This window comes from Erinaceus europaeus, chromosome 15, assembly GCF_950295315.1.
Source record: "Erinaceus europaeus chromosome 15, mEriEur2.1, whole genome shotgun sequence".
In the NCBI taxonomy this organism is placed as follows: domain Eukaryota; kingdom Metazoa; phylum Chordata; class Mammalia; order Eulipotyphla; family Erinaceidae; genus Erinaceus; species Erinaceus europaeus.
In genome coordinates this window covers 25,068,913-25,093,814 of record NC_080176.1, presented here as the reverse complement: position 1 = coordinate 25,093,814, position 24,902 = coordinate 25,068,913, and the positions used below count along the sequence as shown (strand labels likewise).

General features: G+C 41.8%; 1 protein-coding gene across 3 annotated transcripts in view; it reads right to left on the bottom strand.

The window, feature by feature from the left end:
• LOC132533133 (cytochrome P450 3A12-like) overlaps positions 1-24,902 on the bottom strand; it is a 44,109-nt gene that overhangs the window by 13,932 nt on the left and 5,275 nt on the right. For 2 of the 3 annotated variants that reach the window (XM_060173353.1, XM_060173355.1), the window contains exons 7-13: positions 24,288-24,436; positions 19,550-19,677; positions 17,558-17,624; positions 14,596-14,756; positions 4,247-4,473; positions 3,019-3,181; positions 1,118-1,413 (exon numbers count right to left, since the gene is read on the bottom strand). In XM_060173353.1, the coding sequence (XP_060029336.1) occupies positions 1,318-1,413; positions 3,019-3,181; positions 4,247-4,473; positions 14,596-14,756; positions 17,558-17,624; positions 19,550-19,677; positions 24,288-24,436 (991 nt within the window). In that variant the 3' untranslated portion in view covers positions 1,118-1,317. Of the gene's footprint in view, positions 1-1,117; positions 1,414-3,018; positions 3,182-4,246; positions 4,474-14,595; positions 14,757-17,557; positions 17,625-19,549; positions 19,678-24,287; positions 24,437-24,902 lie in introns of those variants that run through there. The other variant, XM_060173354.1, reaches the window with a different exon arrangement.

Sequence of the window (24,902 nt, the reverse complement as noted above, 5' to 3'; positions counted from 1 at the left end):
TCCAATAATAAAGAATTAAAAAGGAGAAAGGAAGGAAGGAAGAAAGAGAGAAAGAAAGAAAGGGAGAAAGAAAGAGAGAAAGAAAGAGAAAGAGGAAAAAAGAAGGTGAAGTCCTGGGAGATAGTTGAACAGATGGTAAAAACAGCAGTCCTGGTACCCAGGTTCAATCCCTGGTACAGCCATATACATCTGCTCTGCTCACTCTCTCTTCTAAGGTAGCTAAATAAATAAATATTTTTTAAAAAGAGTTAGGGGGTGATAAAAGGACACAGAAAAGTATGAGAAAACGTCTCCTGAACTCTGGAAACATCAAATCAGATGACATGAAAAAAAATTAAACCTTATAATAAGAGCCTGTCTGAGGTCTCATCAAAATCATGTGGAAACAGGAATTTCACAGTAACAGAAAAAAGTCACAGGATTAACAAATATTTTTGTTGTTGTTGTTATTTCATCATGAGTCAGACAAAGAGAAAGATAAATAGGGAGAGTGGGGCCGGGTGGTGGCGCAGTGGGTTAAGCACACATAGTGATAAAGAGGAAGAGCAAGAGGGGAGAGGGAGAAAGGGAGAGAGAGCAGAGCATTGCTCAGCTCTGGATATGATGCTGCTGGAGATTGGACCTGAGACCCATAGGCATGAGAGGACAGTCCTTTAACAAAACAACAAGGGCAACAAATGGGAAAATTAGCCTCCAGTAGCAGTGGCTTTGTAGTGCAGGCACTGGAGGCAAAAAAAGAAAAATAAAAGAAAAGAAAGAAAAAAAGAAAGAAAGAAAAAGAAAGTCCTTCACATAAGCATTTTGCTTTCTCCCCAGCTTGACACTCACTCATCATAATATGTCACATCACAGTTCTAAAATTGGCTCGACCTAAGAGTGCTTGTGGTGTCAAAGGGTTTAGTCATTGGCTCTATTGACTGAATTCCATAGGTTCCCCATGGCACGGAGACATGACATAACACTCTATAAAGAGCTTGTTTATTGACTTGCTAGACATAACTCTCAGGACAGAAGTTTGCTAATAAAGTGCTTGGGAGATCATAACCCATCATCAGGACTCAGGACTGGGGAAGAGCTGGGATTGGAGATGACCCATGAGAACCAGAGACACTGAGTCTACAGAGCTGGCATTTATTCAGTCACCTCACTTGTGTCCCACAACATCAACCCTCTCAGAAAACTAAAAGGACACTCAGAAGCCCATGGTAGCCGTCACGGGGACCATCTTCATTTCTGGGTTCTATTCAAGGAGTTAAATCACCTCTCAGGCATTCTGGATACAGCTCCTACAAAACATGGTGGAATCCTCCTCCCAAATCAGGCTCCATTCACAGTCCCCTCTCTTGGCTCAGCCTTTAGGACAATGGGTTTTTCTGGTTGAATAAGTCCTTGATTTCCCAGCTTCATAGGAATCTGTAACAGCACAGAAGCATGTGAGAACTGATTCATGAAGCATGAGCAACACCAAAGCACACCAGACAAGATACCTGAGGGACAAGAATGCTTTAGAAAAACATTTTAAACTATTTTTAGCATGATCCAGCTTTGATACATTAAGTATTGTCAAACCCTGAGAGAGAAAGCATTTATCCATCCATCCATCCATTCAGCAAAATGTTTAGTGAGCACCATTCCTGTACTTGATGGTAGGTGGACACAGAATTATATTGGTTACTATTTCTTTATTATTTTGTTTTTCAGAAAAAAATATAGTGCTTTGTTGGAAATCCAGATTTGTAGGCATTAATGCAAACTATTTCAAGAAAACATCAGTGTTTCATTTGTGAAACTTGCCATGAAACCCTAAGTGGATTCGCATCTAAGTTGTATGAGCCACCTTGGATTTCTTTTCTTTCTTTTTTTATATATTTTATTTATTTTTTTTCCCTTTTGTTGCCCTTGTCGTTTAACATTGTTGTGGTTATTATTGTTTTTATTGATGTCATTGTTGTTGGATAGGTCAAAGAGAAATGGAAAGAGGAGGAGAAGATAGAGAGGGGGAGAGAAAGACAGACACCTGCAGTCCTGCTTCACCGCCTGTGAAGCAGGTGAGGAGCTGGGGAGTTGAACTGAGATCCTTAAGCCACGTGTGCTTAACCTGCTGAGCCCAACTCCCTTTTACTTTCTTTTTTTTATCATTATTACCACTAGGGTCACAGCTGGGCCTTGGTGACAGCACTGAAACCACTATGAAACCCAGCAGCCATCTTTTCCCTTTTTTTTTCTAATTTTTTTAAAGATAGGACAGAAATAAATTGATAGAGGATAGAGAAAGAGAGAGAGAGAGAGAGATGGGCCTGGGAGGTAGAATAATGGCAAAAAGAGTTGCATACCAGAGGCTCCTATGTCCCAGGCTCAATCTCCAATCCTATCACAAGTCAGAGTTGAGAAGTGTTATGATTAAAAATAAAAGAGATAATATTTGGAGTTAGGCCATGGCAACCTGGTTGAATGCACATGTTACAATGTGCAGGACAAGGTTTGAGTCCCCAGTCCCCACCCGCAGGGGGAAAGCTTTGTGAGTAGTGAAGCAGTGCTGCAGGTGTCTGTCTCTCTTTCTCTAATGCCCTCTATATCCCCTACTTTCTCAATTTCTGGCTGTCTCCAGTATGTAAAGATGTAAAAAAAAAATTAAAAGAGAGTGAGACATTTGCATACCTGCTTCATCATTCATGAAAATGTACCCCTACAAGTGGGAAGTGAAGGATCAAGCCCAGGTCATTACTCTTGGTAACATGTGCACCACCACCAGGCCCCCTTGGATATCTTTTTACTTTTGAAAGATTCTTAGATATATACTTACATATGATTATAGTTTACAATTTACCTATTTATCAAGCTGCAAACTAAGCAAACCAGAACTCAGGGACATATTCGCTAATGAACAGAATGAGGTCAGAGGGGATGGATGAGCACACGGTTGAATACAGTCTTCAGTAAAAAACAAAACAAAAAAAAAAGAAAAAGAAAGAAAAAATGCACCGGAAATTCATTCTTTACAAAAGTGAGCTGTGTGACCTGTGTCTCTCTGCAGGGCTTGAAGGTGAAGTTCTGCAGGACTCGCACCAGAGCAACCTTCATGTTCATGAGAGCAAACCTCATGCCAATGCAGTTCCGGGGACCATTTCCAAAGGGCATGTAGGCATAAGGGTTTATGCTCTCCTTGTTCTTCTTACTGAACCTGGGGGAGAAAGAGGTGATGAAATGGATGAATAAAACAGAAGAAATGAAAGCACTCCAAGGTGGAGGTTCTCGTGTAGACTCCACCAACAGGATGCAGGACACTGCTGTGGGCTCCTCCTGAAATCTTGCTGTGTGATTCTGCTATGAGGATGACGAGTCACAGATCATGTCTCCACCATCCCAGACTCCACAGCAGCTTCTGCTCATATACAAGACAGGGGCTGAGCACTGTTTGAAGAGAAATGCAGCTGGCAATGTCCCAGACACGGAGGGAGCTGATGGCTCTCCCACTTGAGAGAGTCTGTCCGCAGGATGGACATGGAGGAAGGTGGCAGGGCCTGCAGCTGTGATGTCACCAGGAACCATGTTCTCATTCTCTCTCTCTCTCTCTCTCTCTCTCTTTCCTACTGAGGAGGCTCACACCTCATCAATGAGGGGCATGCCGGGGCTCTTGCACAATCACAGGAGAGGACACATAGCACCACTTTTAGATAGAGGAATGTGGGTGTGTTGATGATCAAATCAGAAAGATGAAGAGAACAGCACAGAAAAACAGACAGGGGGAAAGTCACATTTCTACTGGAGACAATTACGACTTATGCATATAGTCACATAGCAAGCAAGTCACGTATATATAAAGAGGGTTCTAATAATAATAAATGCTGGGAGTTGGGCACAGCGGGTTAAGCATATGTGGTACAAAGCACAAGGACCAAAGTAAGGATCCTGGTTCGAGCCTCCAGCTCCCCACCTGGAGGGGAGTCCCTTCGCAGGTGGTGAAGTAGGTGTCTACCTTTCTCTCCCCGTCTCTGTCTTCCCCTCCTCTCTTCATTTCTCTCTGTCCTATCCAGCAATGACGACAACAAGAATAATTACAATAAGACAACAACGGCAACAAAAGGTAATAGATAAATAAATATTTAAAAAATAAAAAATAAAGGCTCAATTAAATTAAATACACAAAACCTACACAGAGAATGGCAACAGCAGAAGCACAAGCTCGCCCCCAGAACACACTCCAGGCAGCCTGGAGCAGGGCAGCCCCTTCCCCACTGGCCTCTACCTTTCTGGATGGAACTCCTCAGGCTCTGTCCACAGTGATGGGTCTTTGTGGAGGACAAAGAGGGGCATCATCACCACTGTGCCCTTGGGAATAAGCACCCCACTGATCTCCACATCTTTCTTGCACACCCTCTCCAGTCTGCCAGCAATCGGATAGAGTCTGAGGGTTTCATTCACCACCATGTCAAGATACTCCATCTGCATCACGGCGTCATAGGTGGGAGCAGCCTGGGGAGAAAGAAGCAGACTTTGACCCACTGGCACTTGGGCTCAACAGCTGGGATTGGGGGGCAGTGAGTCACTAGGTGCTAAACAGCCAAGACCCCATCACATGGCCACAGGGAGGTGTTTTCTACTCCTGTAAACAAGTGTGATTTAAAGTCTCTGATTTAAAGTCTTTAGTGAAGTATGCAAGAACCCAAAGTTCATTTAAAAATAATTTCGCTTGTCTATATCATGGAAGAAAGACACAAAAAAGAGAAAAGTCCTCTTTCCATACAAGATATTTTATTCTATAGATAACATTTGGAGAGAAACACTATATTAACAATAGTTCTATTAAGTAATTCAGGGAGAAACTAGTTTATATCTAAGCAAACAGTGACGTCACATGATGGCAGTTCAAGGAAACACTAGAATCCCACACACAGCACCCATCCTCTGTGTCTGGAACTAATCCTTTTTTTTTTTTAATAAAAAGGAAACACTGACAAAACCATAGGATAAGAATGGTACAAATTCACACAAAACTCCACCACTAAAACTCCGTATCCCATCCCCTCCCGACCTGTCAACGCCCATGTTCAATGGGGAAGCAATAACAGAAGCCAGACCTTCCAACTTCTGCATCCCACAATAACCTTGGGTCCACACTCCCAGAGAGTTAAAGAACTGGAACTAATTCTCAGTGTAGCATCAGGGAAGGACTGCCAGAGTCTCAGTGCATTTAACTGGGCATTTACATTCTTTCCGTACTTGAACTTTTGTGAATAAAGCAGTTGTAATAAGTCCATGGGTACATGTATCTCTTAGATTTTGTTTCCACATCATCTAGTAGCATAGGATACTAAAACAAAGGAATAATAAGGGAAGAAAAAGAAGAAGTGGGAGGTAAGATGGCGGCGGCCTGAGAAATCGCTGACAGCGAGTGCTCTGATAGCATCGTCGGCAACGGTAGGATTTTCTGCCTTTAGCAGGCCAGTCAATAAGGGGGGGGGCACCAAAGAAGTGATTACAGTTTAATTTGGGTTAACAATTAGAGCAAAGGTGACACGGACTAGCGGGGCTCCAGAATTCCCAGGCGGCGCCAGGCAAGGCGAGTGCGCCGGGCATTGTCCTCCGCCCGCCCGGGAAGGCGGCTCCTCCGCCTGTTGCAGAGCATGGCGGGCAGAGGACCCAGAGAGAGCACTTTAGCTCGGGGGCTGCCTCTTGGGAGTCGCCAGGGTCCACCGCGACCCTGAGGGTGGATCCAAAGACTTCTTGAGTATAGCTCTCATTGGATCAAAGGACTTGGAGCTAGTTTTCATTTTTGAGAAATCCTTTAAAAAAGTCTGGAGGGCGGGGTTTCCCGGAAGATGGCGCCCGGAGAAGCGGCCAGCCTTTGAGCTCCGGACACATCTCGTGTAAACAATAGGATTTTCTGCCTTTAGCAGGCCAGCCTTATAATAAGGGGCCATAACGGTCATACCAAGGATGTGTCTATAACTTAATTTGGGTTAAGAATTAGAGTAGGGGAAAAAATTCTTTTTTCTTCCTTTTAATTTTCAAGCATACATCCCTCCCGCCGCCCCCCCCCCCCCCATAAGCAGTGCCTGGGACCAGCTACTAGCAGGATACCCCATACCACCAAACAGGGTTTTTTTTTTTCTTTTTTTCTTTTTTTTTTTTTAATTCACTGATACACATTTGGGAAGTTCCTCGCACTGCTCTTTAATTACAACTCTTCTTCTTATCTTCTCCCTTTTCTCTCTCTTATCTCTCTCTATCTCTCTCTCTTTTTTTTTTTTTTTTAATCTTGTCATACACTTCTTTCTTCTTTGCCTTTCTGAATTTGTGAATTACTTTGGGGAAGAAATCTGACCCAGAGTGGACTCTCTATGTGTGTATCTCTGCTCTAGTTCCCTTTACACTCTTGTTACCCTTAGAATATACACTGGATAGTAGATTTGCATAACTGTCTATTCTTGCTATCCTCTCTTCCTTTTCTCTTTCTTCACTGGGATTTGGTTACTATTTTTTCACGGACTGGAGAAATTGTTTGGCTAACTGGTAACGATTAAACTCCTTCAATACTTACTTCAGTTGCTACTGTTATTCCAGAGGTTGGTGAGTGCAATTGTCATAAAGGTATTTAGTACAGTGTTACTTGTGCTCAAAACACAACAACTGAGGAACAACAGAGCATTAAAAAAAAAAAAGAGAGAAACACATAAATTTAAAAAAAAAATGGGTAGATTAAAAACAAATAAAACTGCTACCCCAATGAATGAAGACAAGAGCCCAGAAGAAACCACAAATCAGTCAGAAGTAACCATAGATAAGAAAAGTATGCAAGCAATAATAAACTTATTAATCACAGAAATGAAAACAACATTGGAGGAAAGAAATGGCAGTATTAGGGAAACAACAGTTGAGACCCCCAAGGAAAATACTGATTATCTTGAGACAATTAGAGAACTGAAAGCTGAAATAGCTGTAATGAAGAAAGAAGCTGAGGCAAGGGAAAGCAGACTAACAGAAGCAGAAAACAGAATTAGTCAGACAGAGGATGAGTTAGAGAAAACTAAGAAAGAGGTGAAAGAGCTTAAAAAGAGATTGAGAGACACTGAAAACAACAACAGAGACATATGGGATGATCTCAAAAGAAGTAACATCCGTATAATTGGCCTGCCAGAGGAAGAAAGAGAGGAAGGGGAAGCAAACATCCTAGAGGAAATAATACAAGAAAATTTCCCAGACCTGAATAACAGAAAGGATATCAAGGTGCAAGAGGCCCAGAGAGTACCAAACAGAATCAACCCAGACCTGAAAACACCAAGACACATCATAGTCACAATGAGAAGAAGTAAGGATAAAGAAAGGATCCTAAAGGCTGCAAGAGAGAAACAAAAAGTCACATACAGGGGAAAACCCATAAGACTTTCTGCAGATTTTTCAACTCAAACTCTAAAAGCCAGAAGGGAGTGGCAAGATATCTATCGAGCCCTGAATGAAAAAGGGTTTCAACCAAGGATTATGTATCCTGCTAGACTTTCATTCAAGCTAGATGGAGGGATCAAAACCTTCTTAGACAAACAACAGTTAAAGGAGGCAACTATCACCAAGCCGGCCCTGAAAGAGGTACTAAAAGACCTCTTATAAACAAGAACACCACTATAATACTTGTAATATATCAGAGTAAACAAATTGTTTTTTAGAACAATGGCACTACAATACATTAAATCCATAATATCAATAAATGTCAATGGCTTAAACTCACCCATCAAAAGGCACAGGGTGGGGGGATGGATCAGAAAACATAACCCAACCATATGCTGCTTGCAAGAATCACATCTGTCACAACAAGATAAACACAGACTTAAAGTGAAAGGATGGAAAACTATCATACAGGCTAACGGTCCACAAAAAAGGGCAGGAACAGCCATTCTCATCTCAGACACGATAGATTTTAAATTAAATAAAGTAATAAAAGATAGGCAAGGACATTACATAATGATTAGAGGATCAATCAGCCAAGAAGACTTAACAATTATTAACATCTATGCACCCAATGAGGGACCATCTAAATACATTAAACACCTATTGAAAGAATTTCAAAAATACATCAATAGTAATACAATAATAGTGGGAGACTTCAATACCCCACTCTCACACTTAGACAGATCAACAAAGCAGAGAACCAATAAAGATACAAGAGAATTGAATGAAGAGATTGACAGACTAGACCTCTTGGACATTTTCAGACTCCTCCACCCCCAAAAACTGGAATACACCTTCTTTTCAAATCCACACAACACATACTCAAGGATAGACCACATGTTAGGCCACAAAGACAGCATCAATAAATTCAAGAGCATTGAAATCATCCCAAGTATCTTCTCAGACCACAGTGGAGTAAAACTAACTTTTAACAACAAACGGAAAATTATTAAAAGACATAGAATTTGGAAACTAAACAACATGCTCCTTAAGAACCACTGGGTCAGACACTCACTCAAACAGGAAATTCAAATGTTCCGGGAAACTAATGAAAATGAAGACACAACCTATCAAAATATTTGGGACACAGCTAAAGCAGTACTGAGAGGGAAACTTATAGATATACAATCACATATTAAACACCAAGAAGAAGCCCAAATGAACGAACTTACTACACACCTCAAGGACTTAGAGGAAGAGGAACAAAGGAACCCTAAGGCAACCAGAAGGACAGAAATCACTAAAGTTAGAGCAGAAATAAACAACATCGAAAATAAAAGAACCATACAAAAGATCAATGAAGCAAAATGTTGGTTCTTTGAAAGATTAAACAAAATTGACAAACCCCTAGCCAGACTCACCAAACAAAAAAGAGAGAAGACTCAAATTAATAGAATTGTAAACGATACAGGAGATATCACAACTGACACCACAGAAATCCAGAGAATTCTGCGAAACTTCTATAAAGAACTATATGCCACCAAGCTAGAGAATCTGGAAGAAATGGAACAATTCCTAGAAACCTATGCACTTCCAAAACTGAACCAAGAAGAACTACAAAATCTAAATGCACCAATCACAGACAAAGAAATTGAAACCGTTATTAAGAATCTCCCCAACAACAAAAGTCCTGGACCAGATGGCTTCACAAACGAATTCTACAAAACTTTCAGGAAACAGTTAATACCCATACTTCTTAAGCTATTCCATAAGATTGAAGAAACAGGAATAATCCCTTCCACCTTTTATGAAGCCAACATCACCCTGATACCAAAAGCTGATAGGGACAGAACAAAAAAGGAAAACTACAGACCAATATCTCTGATGAACATAGATGCCAAAATATTAAACAAGATCTTGGCCAACAGGATACAGCAACACATCAAAAAGATTGTTCATCATGACCAAGTGGGATTCATCCCAGGAATGCAAGGCTGGTTCAACATCCGTAAATCAATCAATGTCATTCATCACATCAATAAAAGCAAAGCCAAAAACCACATGATTATCTCAATAGATGCAGAGAAAGCCTTTGACAAAATCCAACACCCATTCATGCTCAAAACTCTACAAAAAATGGGAATAGATGGGAAATTCCTCAAGATAGTGGAGTCTATATATAGCAAACCTACAGCCAACATCATACTCAATGGAGAGAAGCTGAAAGCATTCCCCCTCAGATCAGGGACTAGACAGGGCTGCCCACTGTCACCGTTACTCTTCAACATAGTATTGGAAGTTCTTGCCATAGCAATCAGGCAAGAGAAAGAAATCAAAGGGATACAGATTGGAAGGGAAGAAGTCAAGCTCTCACTATTTGCAGATGATATGATAGTATACATAGAAAGACCTAAAGAATCCAGTAGAAAATTACTGGAAGTTGTTAGGCAATATAGCAAGGTATCAGGCTACAAAATCAATGTACAAAAATCAGTGGCATTTCTTTATGCAAACACTAAATCTGAAGAAGAAGACATCCAGAAATCACTCCCATTTACTGTTTCAGCAAAATCAATCAAATACCTAGGAATAAAGTTGACCAAAGAAGTGAAAGACTTGTATGCTGAAAACTATGAGTCGCTACTCAAGGAGATAGAAACTGATACCAAGAAATGGAAAGATATCCCATGCTCATGGATTGGAAGAATAAATATCATCAAAATGAACATTCTCCCCAGAGCCATATACAAATTTAATGCAATACCCATCAAAGTTCCACCAAGCTTCTTTAAGAGAATAGAACAAACACTACAATCATTTATCTGGAACCAGAAAACACCTAGAATTGCCAAAACCATCCTAAGGAAAAGAAACAGACATGGAGGCATCACACTCCCAGACCTTAAACTATATTATAAAGCCATCATCATCAAAACAGCATGGTACTGGAACAAAAATAGGCACACAGACCAGTGGAACAGAATTGAAAGCCCAGAAGTAAATCCCAACACCTATGGGCATCTAATCTTTGATAAGGGGGCCCAAAGGATTAAACGGAAGAAGGAGGCTCTCTTCAATAAATGGTGCTGGGAAAACTGGGTTGAAACATGCAGAAGAATGAAATTGAACCACTTTATCTCACCAGAAACAAAAATCAACTCCAAATGGATCAAAGACCTAGATGTCAGACCAGAAACAATCAAATACTTAGAGGAAAACATTGGTAAAACACTTTCCCATCTACACCTCAAGGATATCTTTGATGAATCAAACCCAATTGCAAGGAAGACCAAAGCAGAAACAAACCAATGGGACTACATCAAATTGAAAAGCTTCTGCACATCCAAAGAAACTATTAAACAAACAGAGAGACCCCTCACAGAATGGGAGAAGATCTTCACATGCCAGACATCAGACAAGAAACTAATCACCAAAATATATAAAGAGCTCAGCAAACTCAGCCGCAAAAAAGCAAATGACCCCATCCAAAAATGGGCAGAGGAAATGAACAAAACATTCACCACAGAGGAGATCCAAAAGGCTAACAAACATATGAAAAACTGCTCTAGGTCACTGATTGTCAGAGAAATGCAAATTAAGACAACACTAAGATACCACCTCACTCCTGTAAGAATGGCATACATCAAAAAGGACAGCAGCAACAAATGCTGGAGAGGATGTGGGGACAGAGGAACTCTTTTACATTGCTGGTGGGAATGTAAATTGGTACAGCCTCTGTGGAGAGCAGTCTGGAAAACTCTCAGAAGGCTAGACATGGACCTTCCATATGACCCAATAATTCCTCTCCTGGGGTTATACCCCAAGGACTCCATAACACCCAACCAAAAAGAGGTGTGTACTCCTATGTTCATAGCAGCACAATTCATAATAGCTAAAACCTGGAAGCAACCCAGGTGCCCAACAACAGATGAATGGCTGAGAAAGCTGTGGTATATATACACAATGGAATACTATGCAGCTATCAAGAACAATGAACCCACCTTCTCTGACCCAGCTTGGACAGAGCTAGAAGGAATCATGTTAAGTGGACTAAGTCAGAAAGTTAAAGATGAGTATGGGATGATCCCACTCATCAACAGAAGCTGACTTAGAAGATCTGAAAGGGAAACTAAAAGCAGGACCTGATCAAATTGTAAGTAGGGCACCAAAGTAAAAACCCAGTGGTGAGGGGTAGACATGTAGCTTCCTGGGCCAGTGGGGGGTGGGAATGGGCGGGAGGGATGGGTCACGGTCCTTTGGTGATGGGAATGGTGTTTATGTACACTCCTAGCAAAATGTAGACATATAAATCAGTAGTTAATTAATATGAGAGGGGGAAATCAATTGTATGTCGCAAAGGTTCTCAAAAGACAAACTGAATCTTTTTAATAGATAGGCTACGTATTTGATATGCGGACTCTCTCAAAAGCCTAGACCAAGTAGATTAGAAGCTTCCAATAGCACAGCTATATACAAGATACTGGGTACTGTACAGCAAACCATAACAAAGGGACTTTTCAAAGTTAACCCAATTAACAAATAATGTGATGATAATATTAACTATTGATTGTCTTTTTGAACCCTAAGACAGCAGGAACCTCACATCTTCACTATAGAGCCCCTACTTCCCCCAGTCCTGGCACCCTTGGATAGGGCTCACTTTCCCGTATGCTTCTCCCAATCCATACCAAATAATATTGCATCCGCCGATCACAACCTAACCAAAGCAACGATTGCCATCTCAACATGCTTCACCTCAGTGTGTATCCAGAGACTTCACGTGTGGAATGACAACCCTTCAGCTTCATTACTCGGGTGAGACCTTTCTTTTTATAGTACACTCTAATTTCATCTCAGGTAGTTCACTTTCTAACAAAGTCCCATAACCTAGACATACACCAGTTTCTGTGAGAGAGAGCATATGTGCACACGTATCCATAAACTACTGCAAAATATATACCTGAAAGCAGGATTACACTAGAGTTTGCAGTGAGTACCTCCCTAACACTTCCTCTCCACTATTCCAATCTTGGGATCCATGATTGCTCAACAAATTGTTTGGCTTTGTATATTAACTCTCTTTTCAATCACCAGGTTCCAGATGCCACCAGGATGCTGGCTAGGCTTCCCTGGATTGAAGACCCCACCAATGTGTCCTGGAGCTCAGCTTCCCCAGAGACACACCTTACTAGGGAAAGAGAGAGGCAGACTGGGAGTATGGACCGACCAGTCAACGCCCATGTTCAGCGGGGAAGCAATTACAGAAGCCAGACCCTCTACCTTCTGCAACCCTCAACGACCCTGGGTCCATGCTCCCAGAGGGCTAGAGAATGGGAAGGCTATCATGGGAGAGGGTGGTTTATGGGGATTGGGTGGTGGGAATTGTGTGGAGTTGTACCCCTCCTACCTTATGCTTTTGTTCACTAATCCTTTCTTAAATTAAAAATTTAAATATAAAAAAAAAGAAAAAAAGAAAAAGAAGAAGTAAGGAGAAGAGGTAAAGTATGAAGGAAGGGGAAAAAGAAGGAAAGAAAAAGAAAGGGAGCAGAGAAAGGAAAAAGGAAGGAAAGGAAAGAAGAGGAGAGGAGAGGAGAGGAAAAGAAAAGGAAGGAAGGAAGAGAGATAAGTGAAGGAATTGAGGAAGGAGGGAAAGAAAGAGGGAAAGAAAAAGAGAAAGAAAATGAAAGATGGAGTTGAGCGGTAGCACAGCAGGTTAAGTGCACATGGCGCAAAGCGGAAGGACTAGCTGAAGGATCCCAGTTCGAGCCCCCAGCTCCCCACCTTCAGAGAAGTTGCTTCACAAACGGTGAAGCAGGTCTGCAGGTGTCTATCTTTCTCTTCCCCCTCTCTGTCTTCCCCTCCTCTCTCCATTTCTCACTGTCCTATCTAACAATGATGACATCAATAACAAAAACAATAGTAACTGCAACAACAGTAAAAAAACAAAAAGGGCAACAAGAGGGAAAATAAATATAAAAAAAAATTTTAAAGAAAATAAAAAGGTGATGAGAAGAGAGAGAGAGAATGAGAGAGAACACCAGACTTTCTCTTGTAAAATGTGAGAACTAAGATATTAATGGGGCCAAATGATGAGGAGGGGTGGTTGATTGAATCCAGAATGTTGGTGGAGGATGTGGTGACTTGTATGTACCAAGACTGGGTATGAAAATTCTCTAAAACATAATAATTATGTAAAAACAAAGGAAAAGCAAGATAATGAAGTAATACAAATTAAAACCTCCGTGGATTCAGTTTCCTAACTCCACAAAGAATTCATGTGTGTTGGGGTCGAGTGAGAACAGTGTGCAGGAACATGGTAAGTTCTATTTCAGGACAGTACACAGAGATGAAGACATTGAGTCAGGGCCAGACACAGGCTGGTTTCACTCATGCTCGTCCTGTCATGTGTGCAGAGCAGCCACTGATCACCTAGTCCCCAAGGAGCCTCCATTTTCTGCTCACTAGTCAGGGGAGACCAGCTCTGAATGGACATGAGGTCATGGGGGCCCCATGGGGGCAAATATTTTGTTCCTCAGCCAATTTATAGCCCATCCTGTTCCTGGTACTGGGATTTCATACCAATATTTCTGATTCTTTATTTTAGAGACAGCAGAGAAAGTCAGGAGAAGAGACGACAGCACTTCTCCACTGTCCATTAGCTCCCATGTAGTGCTGGTGCTCAAACCCTGAACTTATACATGATCACATGTGTGCTCTAACCACTGCCCAATCTCCCAGCCACGTGCAGCCTTCTTACTCTTGTCCTCGGCTGTTGCCCTGAGAAGAAGATGCACTTGCTGGTTTCAAGGAATGTGAGAGACTTGTGGAATGGAGCAGAATCCATGCAGACAGGCTAGCCAAGGATAAAATGAAGAATCCATATCTACAAAATGTGCAGAGACATCACTGGAGAAACATTAGGAGAGACAGCTGTCTAAATACTTGAGCAGGAAGTACTTGCTGTTAAGTGCCACTGGGGCTGTGTGACTCAGGTAACTGATACTCCACAGCCAGCACATTTTCCCAAGTTCTTTGATTTCTGTAAGCAGCACATATCACCTATATCTCTCCCTTTAAGTATCCTTTAGTCATCTTAAATAGCTCTTTTGGAGGACCTGAAGCCTCTGCTTTGTGCAAAGCTTCTCCAAGTGCAGAGGAGGCTCCACACTGAGGCCTGACCTGCTCCTCCTTCCCCAGGCACCACTCACTCACCTGGTTGGGGAAAGTTGTGTCAATCTCCTCCTGCAGTTTCTTCTGGACATCAGGGTGAGTGGCCAGAAAATACAGAATGAAAGACAGGGAGCTGCTTGTGGTCTCATAGCCACCAAAAATAAAGATCACAGATTGGGCCACAATCTCCATGTCAGTCAGAGCTGAGAGGGGAGAAAAGCCAGCTGAGTGAGCAGGTCCTAACAAACACCTGCACTTCCATGATGGCAAAATAAATGGAACTTCTGTGTCCCAGTGGGGGTGGGGTACAGAAGTGGCCGCACTCACATGTCCACCATACAGACTCAGAAAAAAGCTAAACTTGTCTTTGTCTAGTTCCTCCCAGGGCCTACTCTCTACTCTTTAAGAGTATATGGTGCAGGAATCCATGCAAAACCTCTGCATTTTCCACTCACTTTAGCTGTGAACCTAAAATGATATAAATAATAATAATAATAAAGTCAAGAGGGTCAGATGGTGGCACACCTGGTGACACACACTGATTGGAGCTCCTATTCCCTACCTGCAGGAAGGAAATTTCATGGGCAATGAAGCAGGTCTGCAGGTATCTTTTATCCTCTCCCATTCCTACCCACCCCTCTCAATTTCTCTGTGTCCTGTCAAAAAAAAAAAAAATAGGGAAAAATGGCTGCTGAGAGCAGTGAATCATTAGTGCTGATACCAAACCCCAAAATAACCTCCATGGTAATAAAAATAAATAAATAAATAAAGTCAGAATGTGGAATCACTTGAAGATATTGGCAGAGGAGGACCTTGTAGAGGTTGTAATATTATGTGGAAAACTGGGAAATGTTATGCATGTACAAATTAATGTATTTTACTGTCAATCATAAACCATTAACCCCCAATAAAGAAATTTAAAAACTCCAGTCAAAATGTGGAATCAACTGAAATATCCATCAATAATGACTGGATAAAGAGCTGGTGATCTATACTCAGTGGGGAATGACCCACCATTAAATTGTTGACACTCTTTTGAGACTAAATGGATAGAGTCACTGGTGGCTATGCTGACTCAAAGACATCTGTGAGGTGTTTGGATTCAAAAATTAAATATAAATAACTAGAAATAAATTTCAAAATTATTACATTCAATCTTAAACTTAAATCTGTAGTGATCACTAGAGAGAGAGGGAATGAATGAGGAATAAAGATGGAGACATACTTTTGAAACTGTATTGGGTAATGTTGAAAATAACAAAAAAAAAAATGTCAACGTATAACTAAAACTGAGGGAGAATTACAGTGGTAATCTATGGCTATAAGAATGGGCACACAAAACTTTGGTTACAGGAGTGGTGAGAAAAAAGAAAAGTCTATACTGTAAACCACTAATCCCTCAATAAAAATAAATAAATAAATAATAAAAAATAACATTGAATTAAAATCAGTTGTGAGGACAAAAGATATGGAGTTGAAGCAAGGCACTCATTCTTTGGCCAAAGGGTGTGTAGCTGACAGACAGCACTCAGGCAGCACAGCACTCTGGCAGCACAGCACTCCACACCCTCCTGACTATTATGCCTGAGGCAACACTGGCCCCTCCAACCCTGGGCCAGGATTGGGACTCACAGTTTCTCACTGGTAAACAGGGAAAGGGAGAGAGTCTGAGGGTCTTTATTGGAGGGCAAGCAAGCACTGCCACTATTATCTGACCCTAAAAGAATTCACAACGACTGGGTACAGGTGTCTATGACTGATGACAATGCCTAACAATTATTGTATTAAACAATGGTTCTATTTATGCTACTTTGAACAGAAGAACTAACCATCTCTTACAGGTGTCCTGAGGATAGAATGTGTTTGTGTATGAAACTGCATTCCTAATATAGTACCATAAGCTGAACTTAGATCCATAAATTTATAATTAATGAAATAAATAAATGGATAAAGTCCATTGAAAAATGAAGAAGAAAGAAAGGAACACAGGATCCCATCTGAAAAGAGTTACAGACCATTTAAACATCAAAGAAAACACAAGAGAATAATTAGTATTATTGACCTCTTGCTGATACAACCGCACGGGCAGGCAGGGAGAGCTCTGCCTTGCAGTGGAACATCCACTGTTAACAGAATAGCTGGCAGTGCTGGCTCATCATGTGTGAGGGTGTGATCAAGCCCATGGCCCCATGGCCCCACAGGATCAGTGCAGCAGGGCTGAAGGTTTCATCTGGGCTCCCTCTCTGTCTCTCCCACTCCTCACCACAACCCCAAAGAGAAAGAAAACTGACCACTGGGAAAGATGGTAAAGTCATGCTTGGCACCAACACCCATCAGTAACCCTGGTGGCAACATCAGTGAGCAGATAAAAGTAAAAAATATTAAAAACTGAAAAACATTCCTATTTAGAAAGTCTTCCATCTCAACACCATAATAACTGGATTCAGTCACAAATTGCCCAGGGGTGGAGGAAAAGAGATGAAAGTTGGAAAAGGACCAGAATTTCAATACAAAGACAGATGCATCCATGACAAGTTATCTAAAATTACAAGGAAAAAATATAACAAGGGGAAAATAAAACCTTTAGAGAAAATTGTGAAGAGAGCAAACTCACTGAAGGCCACCAACATGGAGTAAGCAATGCACATCCTGATGACAGGGAGGCCTGGATTCAAGTGTCTGAACAGGGACTTGAGTCTTTGGTTTGGGTCAGGTCTCAGAATAACCTTGGAAAAAGCCCCGTCACTAACAGATGTGGAGATCTCAGTCAGAACACTGAGCAGCTCTGGGACATGGAATACATTGGGTCCTGTGGTAATTCAAGCTGTGAAAAATGTTCTGCCTGCTCACTTCAAAAAAATGCTTTCAGAACTCCCATCGGCATGTGAAGCTGGACTCTGTTTGATGTGGCAGTAACTCTCATCTTCCCAGTAATCTTCTACCCACTTTCAGAAACAGCCCCAGTCCCCAGCCTCCCCATCATGGGAGGAGGCTCCTTGGTTACCTTTATGATGGGCCACCTCTTTGGAATTCTGGGAGTTGATCATCAGCTGGAGGAAGTCCACTCGATGCTGGAAGCAGAAAGAGAGACTTCAGTGCCAGAAAGTCACTTGTGGAGTCAGAAGTCATTGTGGGGTACAGGACTGAACCTCCATCCTCAAACCTGGGCTCCTGAAGTCCAGGTGCCTGGCCGGAGTCATCTAAGAGCCAAAGCATCCAGCCTCAAACCATGGGGAACGAGATGGTACTTCCTGACACAAATGTACACCTGCTGTGGTCTCACTCTCCCTCATCCTCGCCTGCTCAGACCTTAACTGCCTGTTCTCCTACCGGTCAGTCATTCCTGTCTGTTCAGGTAATGCACAAGAACCCAGCTTCAAGTCCCTGGACCTGGGGGAAAGTTTCATGAGCAGACAAGCAAGACTGTAGGTGCCTCTTTCTCTCCCTACACACTCACCTCCCTCTGTCCTCTCAATTTCTCACTTGTCTCTATGCAAAATTAGCTAACTAATTAGTAAATAAGTCTGGGGTACAATTTCACACCCAGTATGGTGAGTTCAGTGAACTGGCATGCAACCAAGTATCCTGACATTGGCAGAGTGCAGCAGCAGCAGCACTTGTGTGAGAATCTCCAGAAGCACCACAGTCCCAGGATTTCTGATCATCTTCAGTGACATTCTGAGGCCCAGCCCTGATGCCCAGCCCTGAGCCTCTGACCTGCACATCTCTTGGCAGTTGCCTCCAGCCCCAAGAGACAAACTTGAATGAACAGACTGCAGACTCAAAGCCCAGAGAAAACTCCTGCTGGCTCTAGACCAAGAGAACTGGGATTGAACACGGGCTGCAGGCCACCACTTCACCAGCTGGAGACCTCCACTGGACAGTGTGTGAAATAAGAGATTGGAAACTGAGATGTTTCTTGCCAATCTCTAATATGAAGAAGATTTATCAGTAGCAATTCATTAATAGTAATGCTTATGGGGGCCAGTGGTGGAGCACCGTGTTGAGTACACATGCTACAGTGTGCAAGGACCTGGGTTTGTGCCCCAGCCTCCACCTACCTGCAGGGGGAAAGCATTGCAAGGGATGACGTGTGCTGCAGGTCTCTCTTTCCCTCTCTTTTTTGCCTCCAGGGTTATCACTGGGGCTCCATGTCAGCACTACAGATCCACTGCTTCTGGTGGCCTTTTTATCCATTTTATTGGATAAGACAGAGAGAAATTGAGAAAGGAGGAGGAGACAGAGAATAAGAGAGAGAAAGAGAGAGAGAGAGACAGAGGTGCCTGCAGGTCTGCTTCAGCACTTGTGAAACTCTCCCATGCAGGCATGGAGCTGGGAGATTGAACTCTGACCCTAGCACAAGTCCTTAACACTTCCGCACTATGTGCTTAACCTGGTGCACCACTACCTAGCCCCCCCTCCTTCTCTATCTCCCCTACAATCTCAACTTCTGGCTGTCTCTTCCAATAAATAAAGGTAATAAAAAAGTTAAAAACAAAAGATATTAAAAACAGTAACATTTATTCCTTGACAGTGGATTAAAGAGAAGTGGTAAGTCTCTTATCTGCTGGTTCTCACAAACCTCTTTCTTAATTATTTGCTTATTGGTGAGAGAGAGAGAATGAGAGGGAAACAGAGAACCACCCTGGAATATTTGGTGCCACGGATCAGACTTGGAAGCCATTGACTGAGAGGCCAATCCTTCGGTCACTGCCCCACTCCCAAGCTGTAGTGCTAAGAGTTTCATCTCAATGACATATGCAGACATATACCAATCATCCAGCCTAGGATTCAATATTGTCTCAATGACACATTTTTGTTTTCCTCTACAAATCCTATGGTCTTTCCTCCTTCTCCCCCAAAATATTAGCATTCTGCTGTCCTAAAGCCTAGATTCCTTATCTCTCCGTTATAGCAACACAGAGAACTGAATGAGTCATTTGTTAACAGCTCAAGAACTTGCAAAAATGCTCAAGTACCCACCACCAAAGCTTACCTTCTGTGGATCTTTGAGGCGACTTTCTTTCATTCTCTGAACGGTTCTTATGAAAAACTCAGTCACACTTTTTGGAAACAGAGAGATACTGAGTAATTCATAAATGGGTGTAAGGAATGGGAAGAGAACTGAAGGGGAAATAAAGAAGAGACAAAGAACAAAATTCAACAGGAGCAATTGTAATCCCACAATGCAATCAGCAGAGTCACAGGGAAAACACAGAGTTCTCAGCCAGGAGCCCTGCCTCACCCCCTCCTACCCCCATGAGCTTCCAAAGCAAGACTTGGGGAGGCAGGAATAGGCTATCCACAGCAGTGAGCCCTTTCCTCACTTTGGAGCAAACAAAAACAGAACTAAACTCCTTTACTTCTTAATCTGGTATACACTAATGAATTTGTTTGGATAAACACATTATAGTTCGCTTCTTATTAGTTCTTCTGTGAGATGGATCAGGGCCTGGTTCATTCCCAGGATCCCATAAAATGGTAGAGCAGATCAGATCTTTCTCCTGCTCAATAAAATAACAACAAAGAAATAATGGAATATGGGGGATGGAGCCAATATGACAACTCAAAAGCAGCTGCCAGCATGAGGTCTGACAACAACTGCTAGAAAGCCTTACTTAGAGATCCTGGCCTTCAGCGGGACAAGGTTGGGATGCATTGGATCGACCTTCCCGTGGTGCATCCTGTGAGTACCCATTCATTGGGGAAACTAACGATCCTTCCTAGCCGACTGAATCCACATGGATCCCAGTCACTTTCAAAGCCAGCAACAAGCAGCTCCTGACAGCTTTTAAGCTGTTGGTCCTGCTCTTCGAGTCCTCCAACTTAATGTTGAGGGGCTGTCCTTTGCCAAACGCGTTATCTTTGCCCACCCTGTTCAATGCTTGACGTCTCGTCATCCAATCTGGTCTCCTACGCCTACACTGAACTTCTCTGTTCCAGACTCTTGGAAACAGAGTTGGCAGTCAGCTGAGGTAAAGAACAAACACCTCATCACAGACCCCTGCAAGCGTCAACCCAGCTTTGACCTAGCACGTTATGATTGGGACCTCCTCAATCGCTATCGAACAGGCCATGACCAGTGCGCCGCTATGTTCCATCGCTGGGGAGCCAGAGACTGACCCGAACTGCCCCTGCAGCTCCAGACAGACTATGACCCACATAGTCAAAGACTGCCACCTCTCCAGATTCAAAGGAGGTCTCGAAACTTTACATCAGGCTCAACCTGACGCTGTTGACTGGCTACGGAAGAAGGGTAAACGCTAGAAGAAGAAGCGGGACAAGGAAGGAGGCATTCTAAAGGTGAGACCAAAGAAGTGACTATAGTTCTATTTGGGTTAAAAATTAGAGCAAAAAGAAAGGAAATTTTTTAATTATTTCTCTCTGCCCCCCTCTCCCCATAATCAGACAATAGGGGCAGGGAGCTGCTGCTAGCAGGCTCCCCGCTGAGCTCCTTTATTTACCAAGATTCCTGGCTCACCAGGGGTGCCGTTCCAAATCTGCTTCTTTCTAAATACCTAGGCTATTTTTTTTTTCTCTGAGTAAGGGATTTAGGCCCAATTGGAGTGACAATTAGCTGATCAAGCAGGCCTCACCCAGCCTGGGAAAGACTGCTTGGAAGTTTTTTGTTTGTTTGTTTGTTTTGTTTTTTTCTTTCTCAGTCAGTTGTCTAGACTCAATAGGCATGTGTTAATTAGGAGCTGTCCAAGCTGCAGGCCCACTACTTGGGCTTTTTACTCTGTTCTATTTTATTATTATTATTATATATACATGCATATCCCTTTGCCCCCCCCCCACCTCAGGTTAACCAAAATTAACTCTTAGTATACTTTCCATTGCAAGGCGACGAGGTGTCTTACTCATTATGAGAGAAACTTGTTTCACTCTTCATACTTCCTCTATCCACTCCTGCCTCCAATCCAATTTAAAAAAAAACCAAACTCCCCTTTCATTGCTTTTTTTTTACTGTTTTCTTCTTTTCTTTTTTCTTTTCTCTCTTTTTTCCCCTGTTTTCCTTTCTTCCTTCCTCCTCCCTCTGCTTTCTGAATTCACTGATACTCATTTGTGAACTATTTCAGGGACAAAATCTGACTCTCTTTGAGTGAGTCTCTGCTCTACTTCCCTTTCTCCTCTTACTACCCCTAGAATTTACAGTGGACAGTAGATTTGCATAATTATTTTATCCTGATATCCCTTTTTTCCTTCCTCTTTCTTTTTTATTTGGATTTGGTTGCTACTTTTTCTTGAACTGGAGACATTGTGGGGCTAACTGGTATTGGGTAAACTGCTTCAGTCATTGCTTTAGTTACTATTGTAACTTCCGAGGGTGTTGATTGCATTTGTCATAAAGGTATTTAGTATAGTGTGGCTTGTACACAAAACATAACAACTGAGGAACAACAGAATATAAAAATAAAAAACACATTTAAAAAAATGGGTAGATAAAGAGCAAAAAAAATTGCTACTACAATGAATGAAGACAAGAGCCCAGAAGATACTACAGATCAGCCAGAAGTAACCATAGATAAGAAAAGTATGCAAGCAATAATAAATTTATTAATGACAGAAATGAAAACAACTTTGGAGGAAAGGGCTAGCAGTATTAGGGAAACAACAGATAAGACCCTCAAGGAAAATACTATCTACCTTGAGGCAATTAGAGAACTGAAAGCTGAAATGAAGAAAGCAGCTGATGGAAGGGAAAGCAGACTAGCAGAAGCAGAAAACAGAATTAGCCAGACAGAGGATGAGCTAGATAAAACTAAGAAAGATGTGAAAGAGCTCAAAAAGAGATTGAGAGACACTGAAAACAACAGCAGAGACATATGGGATGATCTCAAAAGAAGTAACATTTGTATAATTGGCCTGCCAGAGGAAGAAAGAGAGGAAGGGGAATCAAACATTTTAGAGGAAATTATAGAAGAAAACTTCCCAGACCCGAACAACAGAAAGGACATTAAGATTCAAGAGGCTCAGAGAGTCCCAAACAGAATCAATCCAGACCTGAAGATACGAAGACACATCATGGTTACAATGAAAAGAAGTAAGGATAAAGAAAGGATCCTACAGGCTGCAAGAGAAAAACAAAAAAAATCACATACAGGGGAAACCCCATACAACTATCAGCAGACTTCTCCACTCAATCTCTAAAAGCCAGAAGAGAATGGCAAGATATCTATAGGGCCATGAATGAAAAAGGGTTTCAACCAAGGATAATATATTCTGCTAGACTTTCATTTAAACTAGATGGAGGGATCAGAACCTTCTTAGAAAAACAACAGTTAAAAGAGGCAACCATCACCAAACCAGGCCTGAAAGAGGTCCTAAAAGACCTCTTATAAACAAGAACATAAATATAATACTTGCAACATATCAGAACAAATAAAAACTTGTTGAACAATGGCACTACAGTACATTAAATCCATAATATCAATAAACGTCAATGGCTTAAACTCACTCATCAAAAGGCAAAGAGTGGGAGGATGGATCAGAAAACATAACCCAACCATATGCTGCTTGCAAGAATCCCACTTGACCCAACAAGATAAACACAGACTTAAAGTGACATGATGGAAAACTATCCTACAGGCTAATTGACCACAAAAAAGGGCAGGAACAGCCATTCTCATCACTGACACAATAGATTTTTAATTAAATAAAGGAATGAAAGATAGGCAAGGTCATTACATAATGATTAGAGGATCAATCAGCCAAGAAGACTTAACAATTATTAACATATGCACCCAATGAGGGACCATCTAAATACATCAAGCACCTACTCAAAGAACTTCAAAAATACATCAATAGTAATACAATAATAGTGGGAGACTTTACCACCCCACTCTCACACTTAGACAGATCAGCAAAGCACAGAATCAACAAAGAAACAAGAGAGTTAAATGAAGAGATGGACAGACAAGACCTCTTGGACATTTTCAGAGTTCTTCACCCCCAAAAATTGGAATACATATTGTTTTCAAATCCACAAAACACGTACTCAAGGATAGAACACATGTTAGGACACAAAGACAGCATCAACAAATTCAAGAGCATTGAAATCATCCCAAGTATATCTCAGACCACAGTGGAGTAAAGCTAACATTTAACAACAAACAGAAAATTATTAAAAGTCACAGAATTTGGAAACTAAACAACATACTGCTTAAGAACCACTGGGTCAGAGAGTCACTGAAGCAAGAAATTCAAATGTTCCCAGAAACAAATGAAAATGAAGACACAAGCTATCAAAATACATGCGACACAGCTAAAGCAGTATTGAGAGGGAAACTCATAGCAACACAATCACATATTAAACAAGAAAAAGCTCAAATAAATTACCTTACTGCACACCTTAAGGACCTAGAGGAAAAGGAACAAAGGAACCCTAAAGCAACCAGAAGGACAGAAATCACTAAAATTAGAGCAGAAATAAACAACATCAAAAATAAGAGAACCATACAAAAGATCAATGAAGCCAAATGTTGATTCATTGCAGAAATAATGGAATATAAGTAATAATAGGTATGATCTTTCAAGACAATGAAATTAGAAATCATAACAAAAATTCAGAAACATAAAATATGTGCAAATTAAATACTATACTCCAAATTAAAGACGAATGAGTCAAACAAAGCATCAAAAAAATATCAGAAATCCCTCCAAGACTAATGAAAAAATGAAGGTATGGAAAACCAAGAAAGAAAAAAGTAAAATAATAGTAGCAGATTAAATACCTAATGAAAGAAAAAATGGATCAAAGAATTTAAATCTCAACAGCTTCTTGGTCTGCTCCACAAAAGGATCCTGAGGGTTGTTGAGAGAGTCGACTTTCACTCCAAATGACGTGCTTGTGATGACATCCATGCTGTAGGCTCCAAATACACTGAGGAGAAGGAGAAAGACATGCACAGTAACACCCCCACCTCCTTGCCTTCCACTCACAGCAGATGCTGCAGGAAGTGCTGGGAAAGCATCAGCCCAGGCAACACAGGGAACACCACACACTCAGAGCCAGAGACAGAGCCCTGCAGCCTCTGCTGCCCTCTCACTCACTCATGAGGGGATTCTCAGGTGGCACAGTGCTGGGAACACTAAGGCAGGTGAGGGTCACCTCTGACCTGCAGGAGCCCAATCATGGGAGGAAAGAGCCCCAGCATCAATGACTCTGCTGTGCTCTGAGTACAGGCAGCTACAGTAGGACAAGCCCTGAGCTAGAGCAGGCAGAAGCCATCAGCAGACTCTTCCAACAGGCAGCCAGAAAGGTAGCACTGACCTGGGTGGGTCTGGTGTCCCCACCGGGTCTCTGTTTAGAGTTACTTCCCTACACACATAACAAGCAGTCCCCCTGA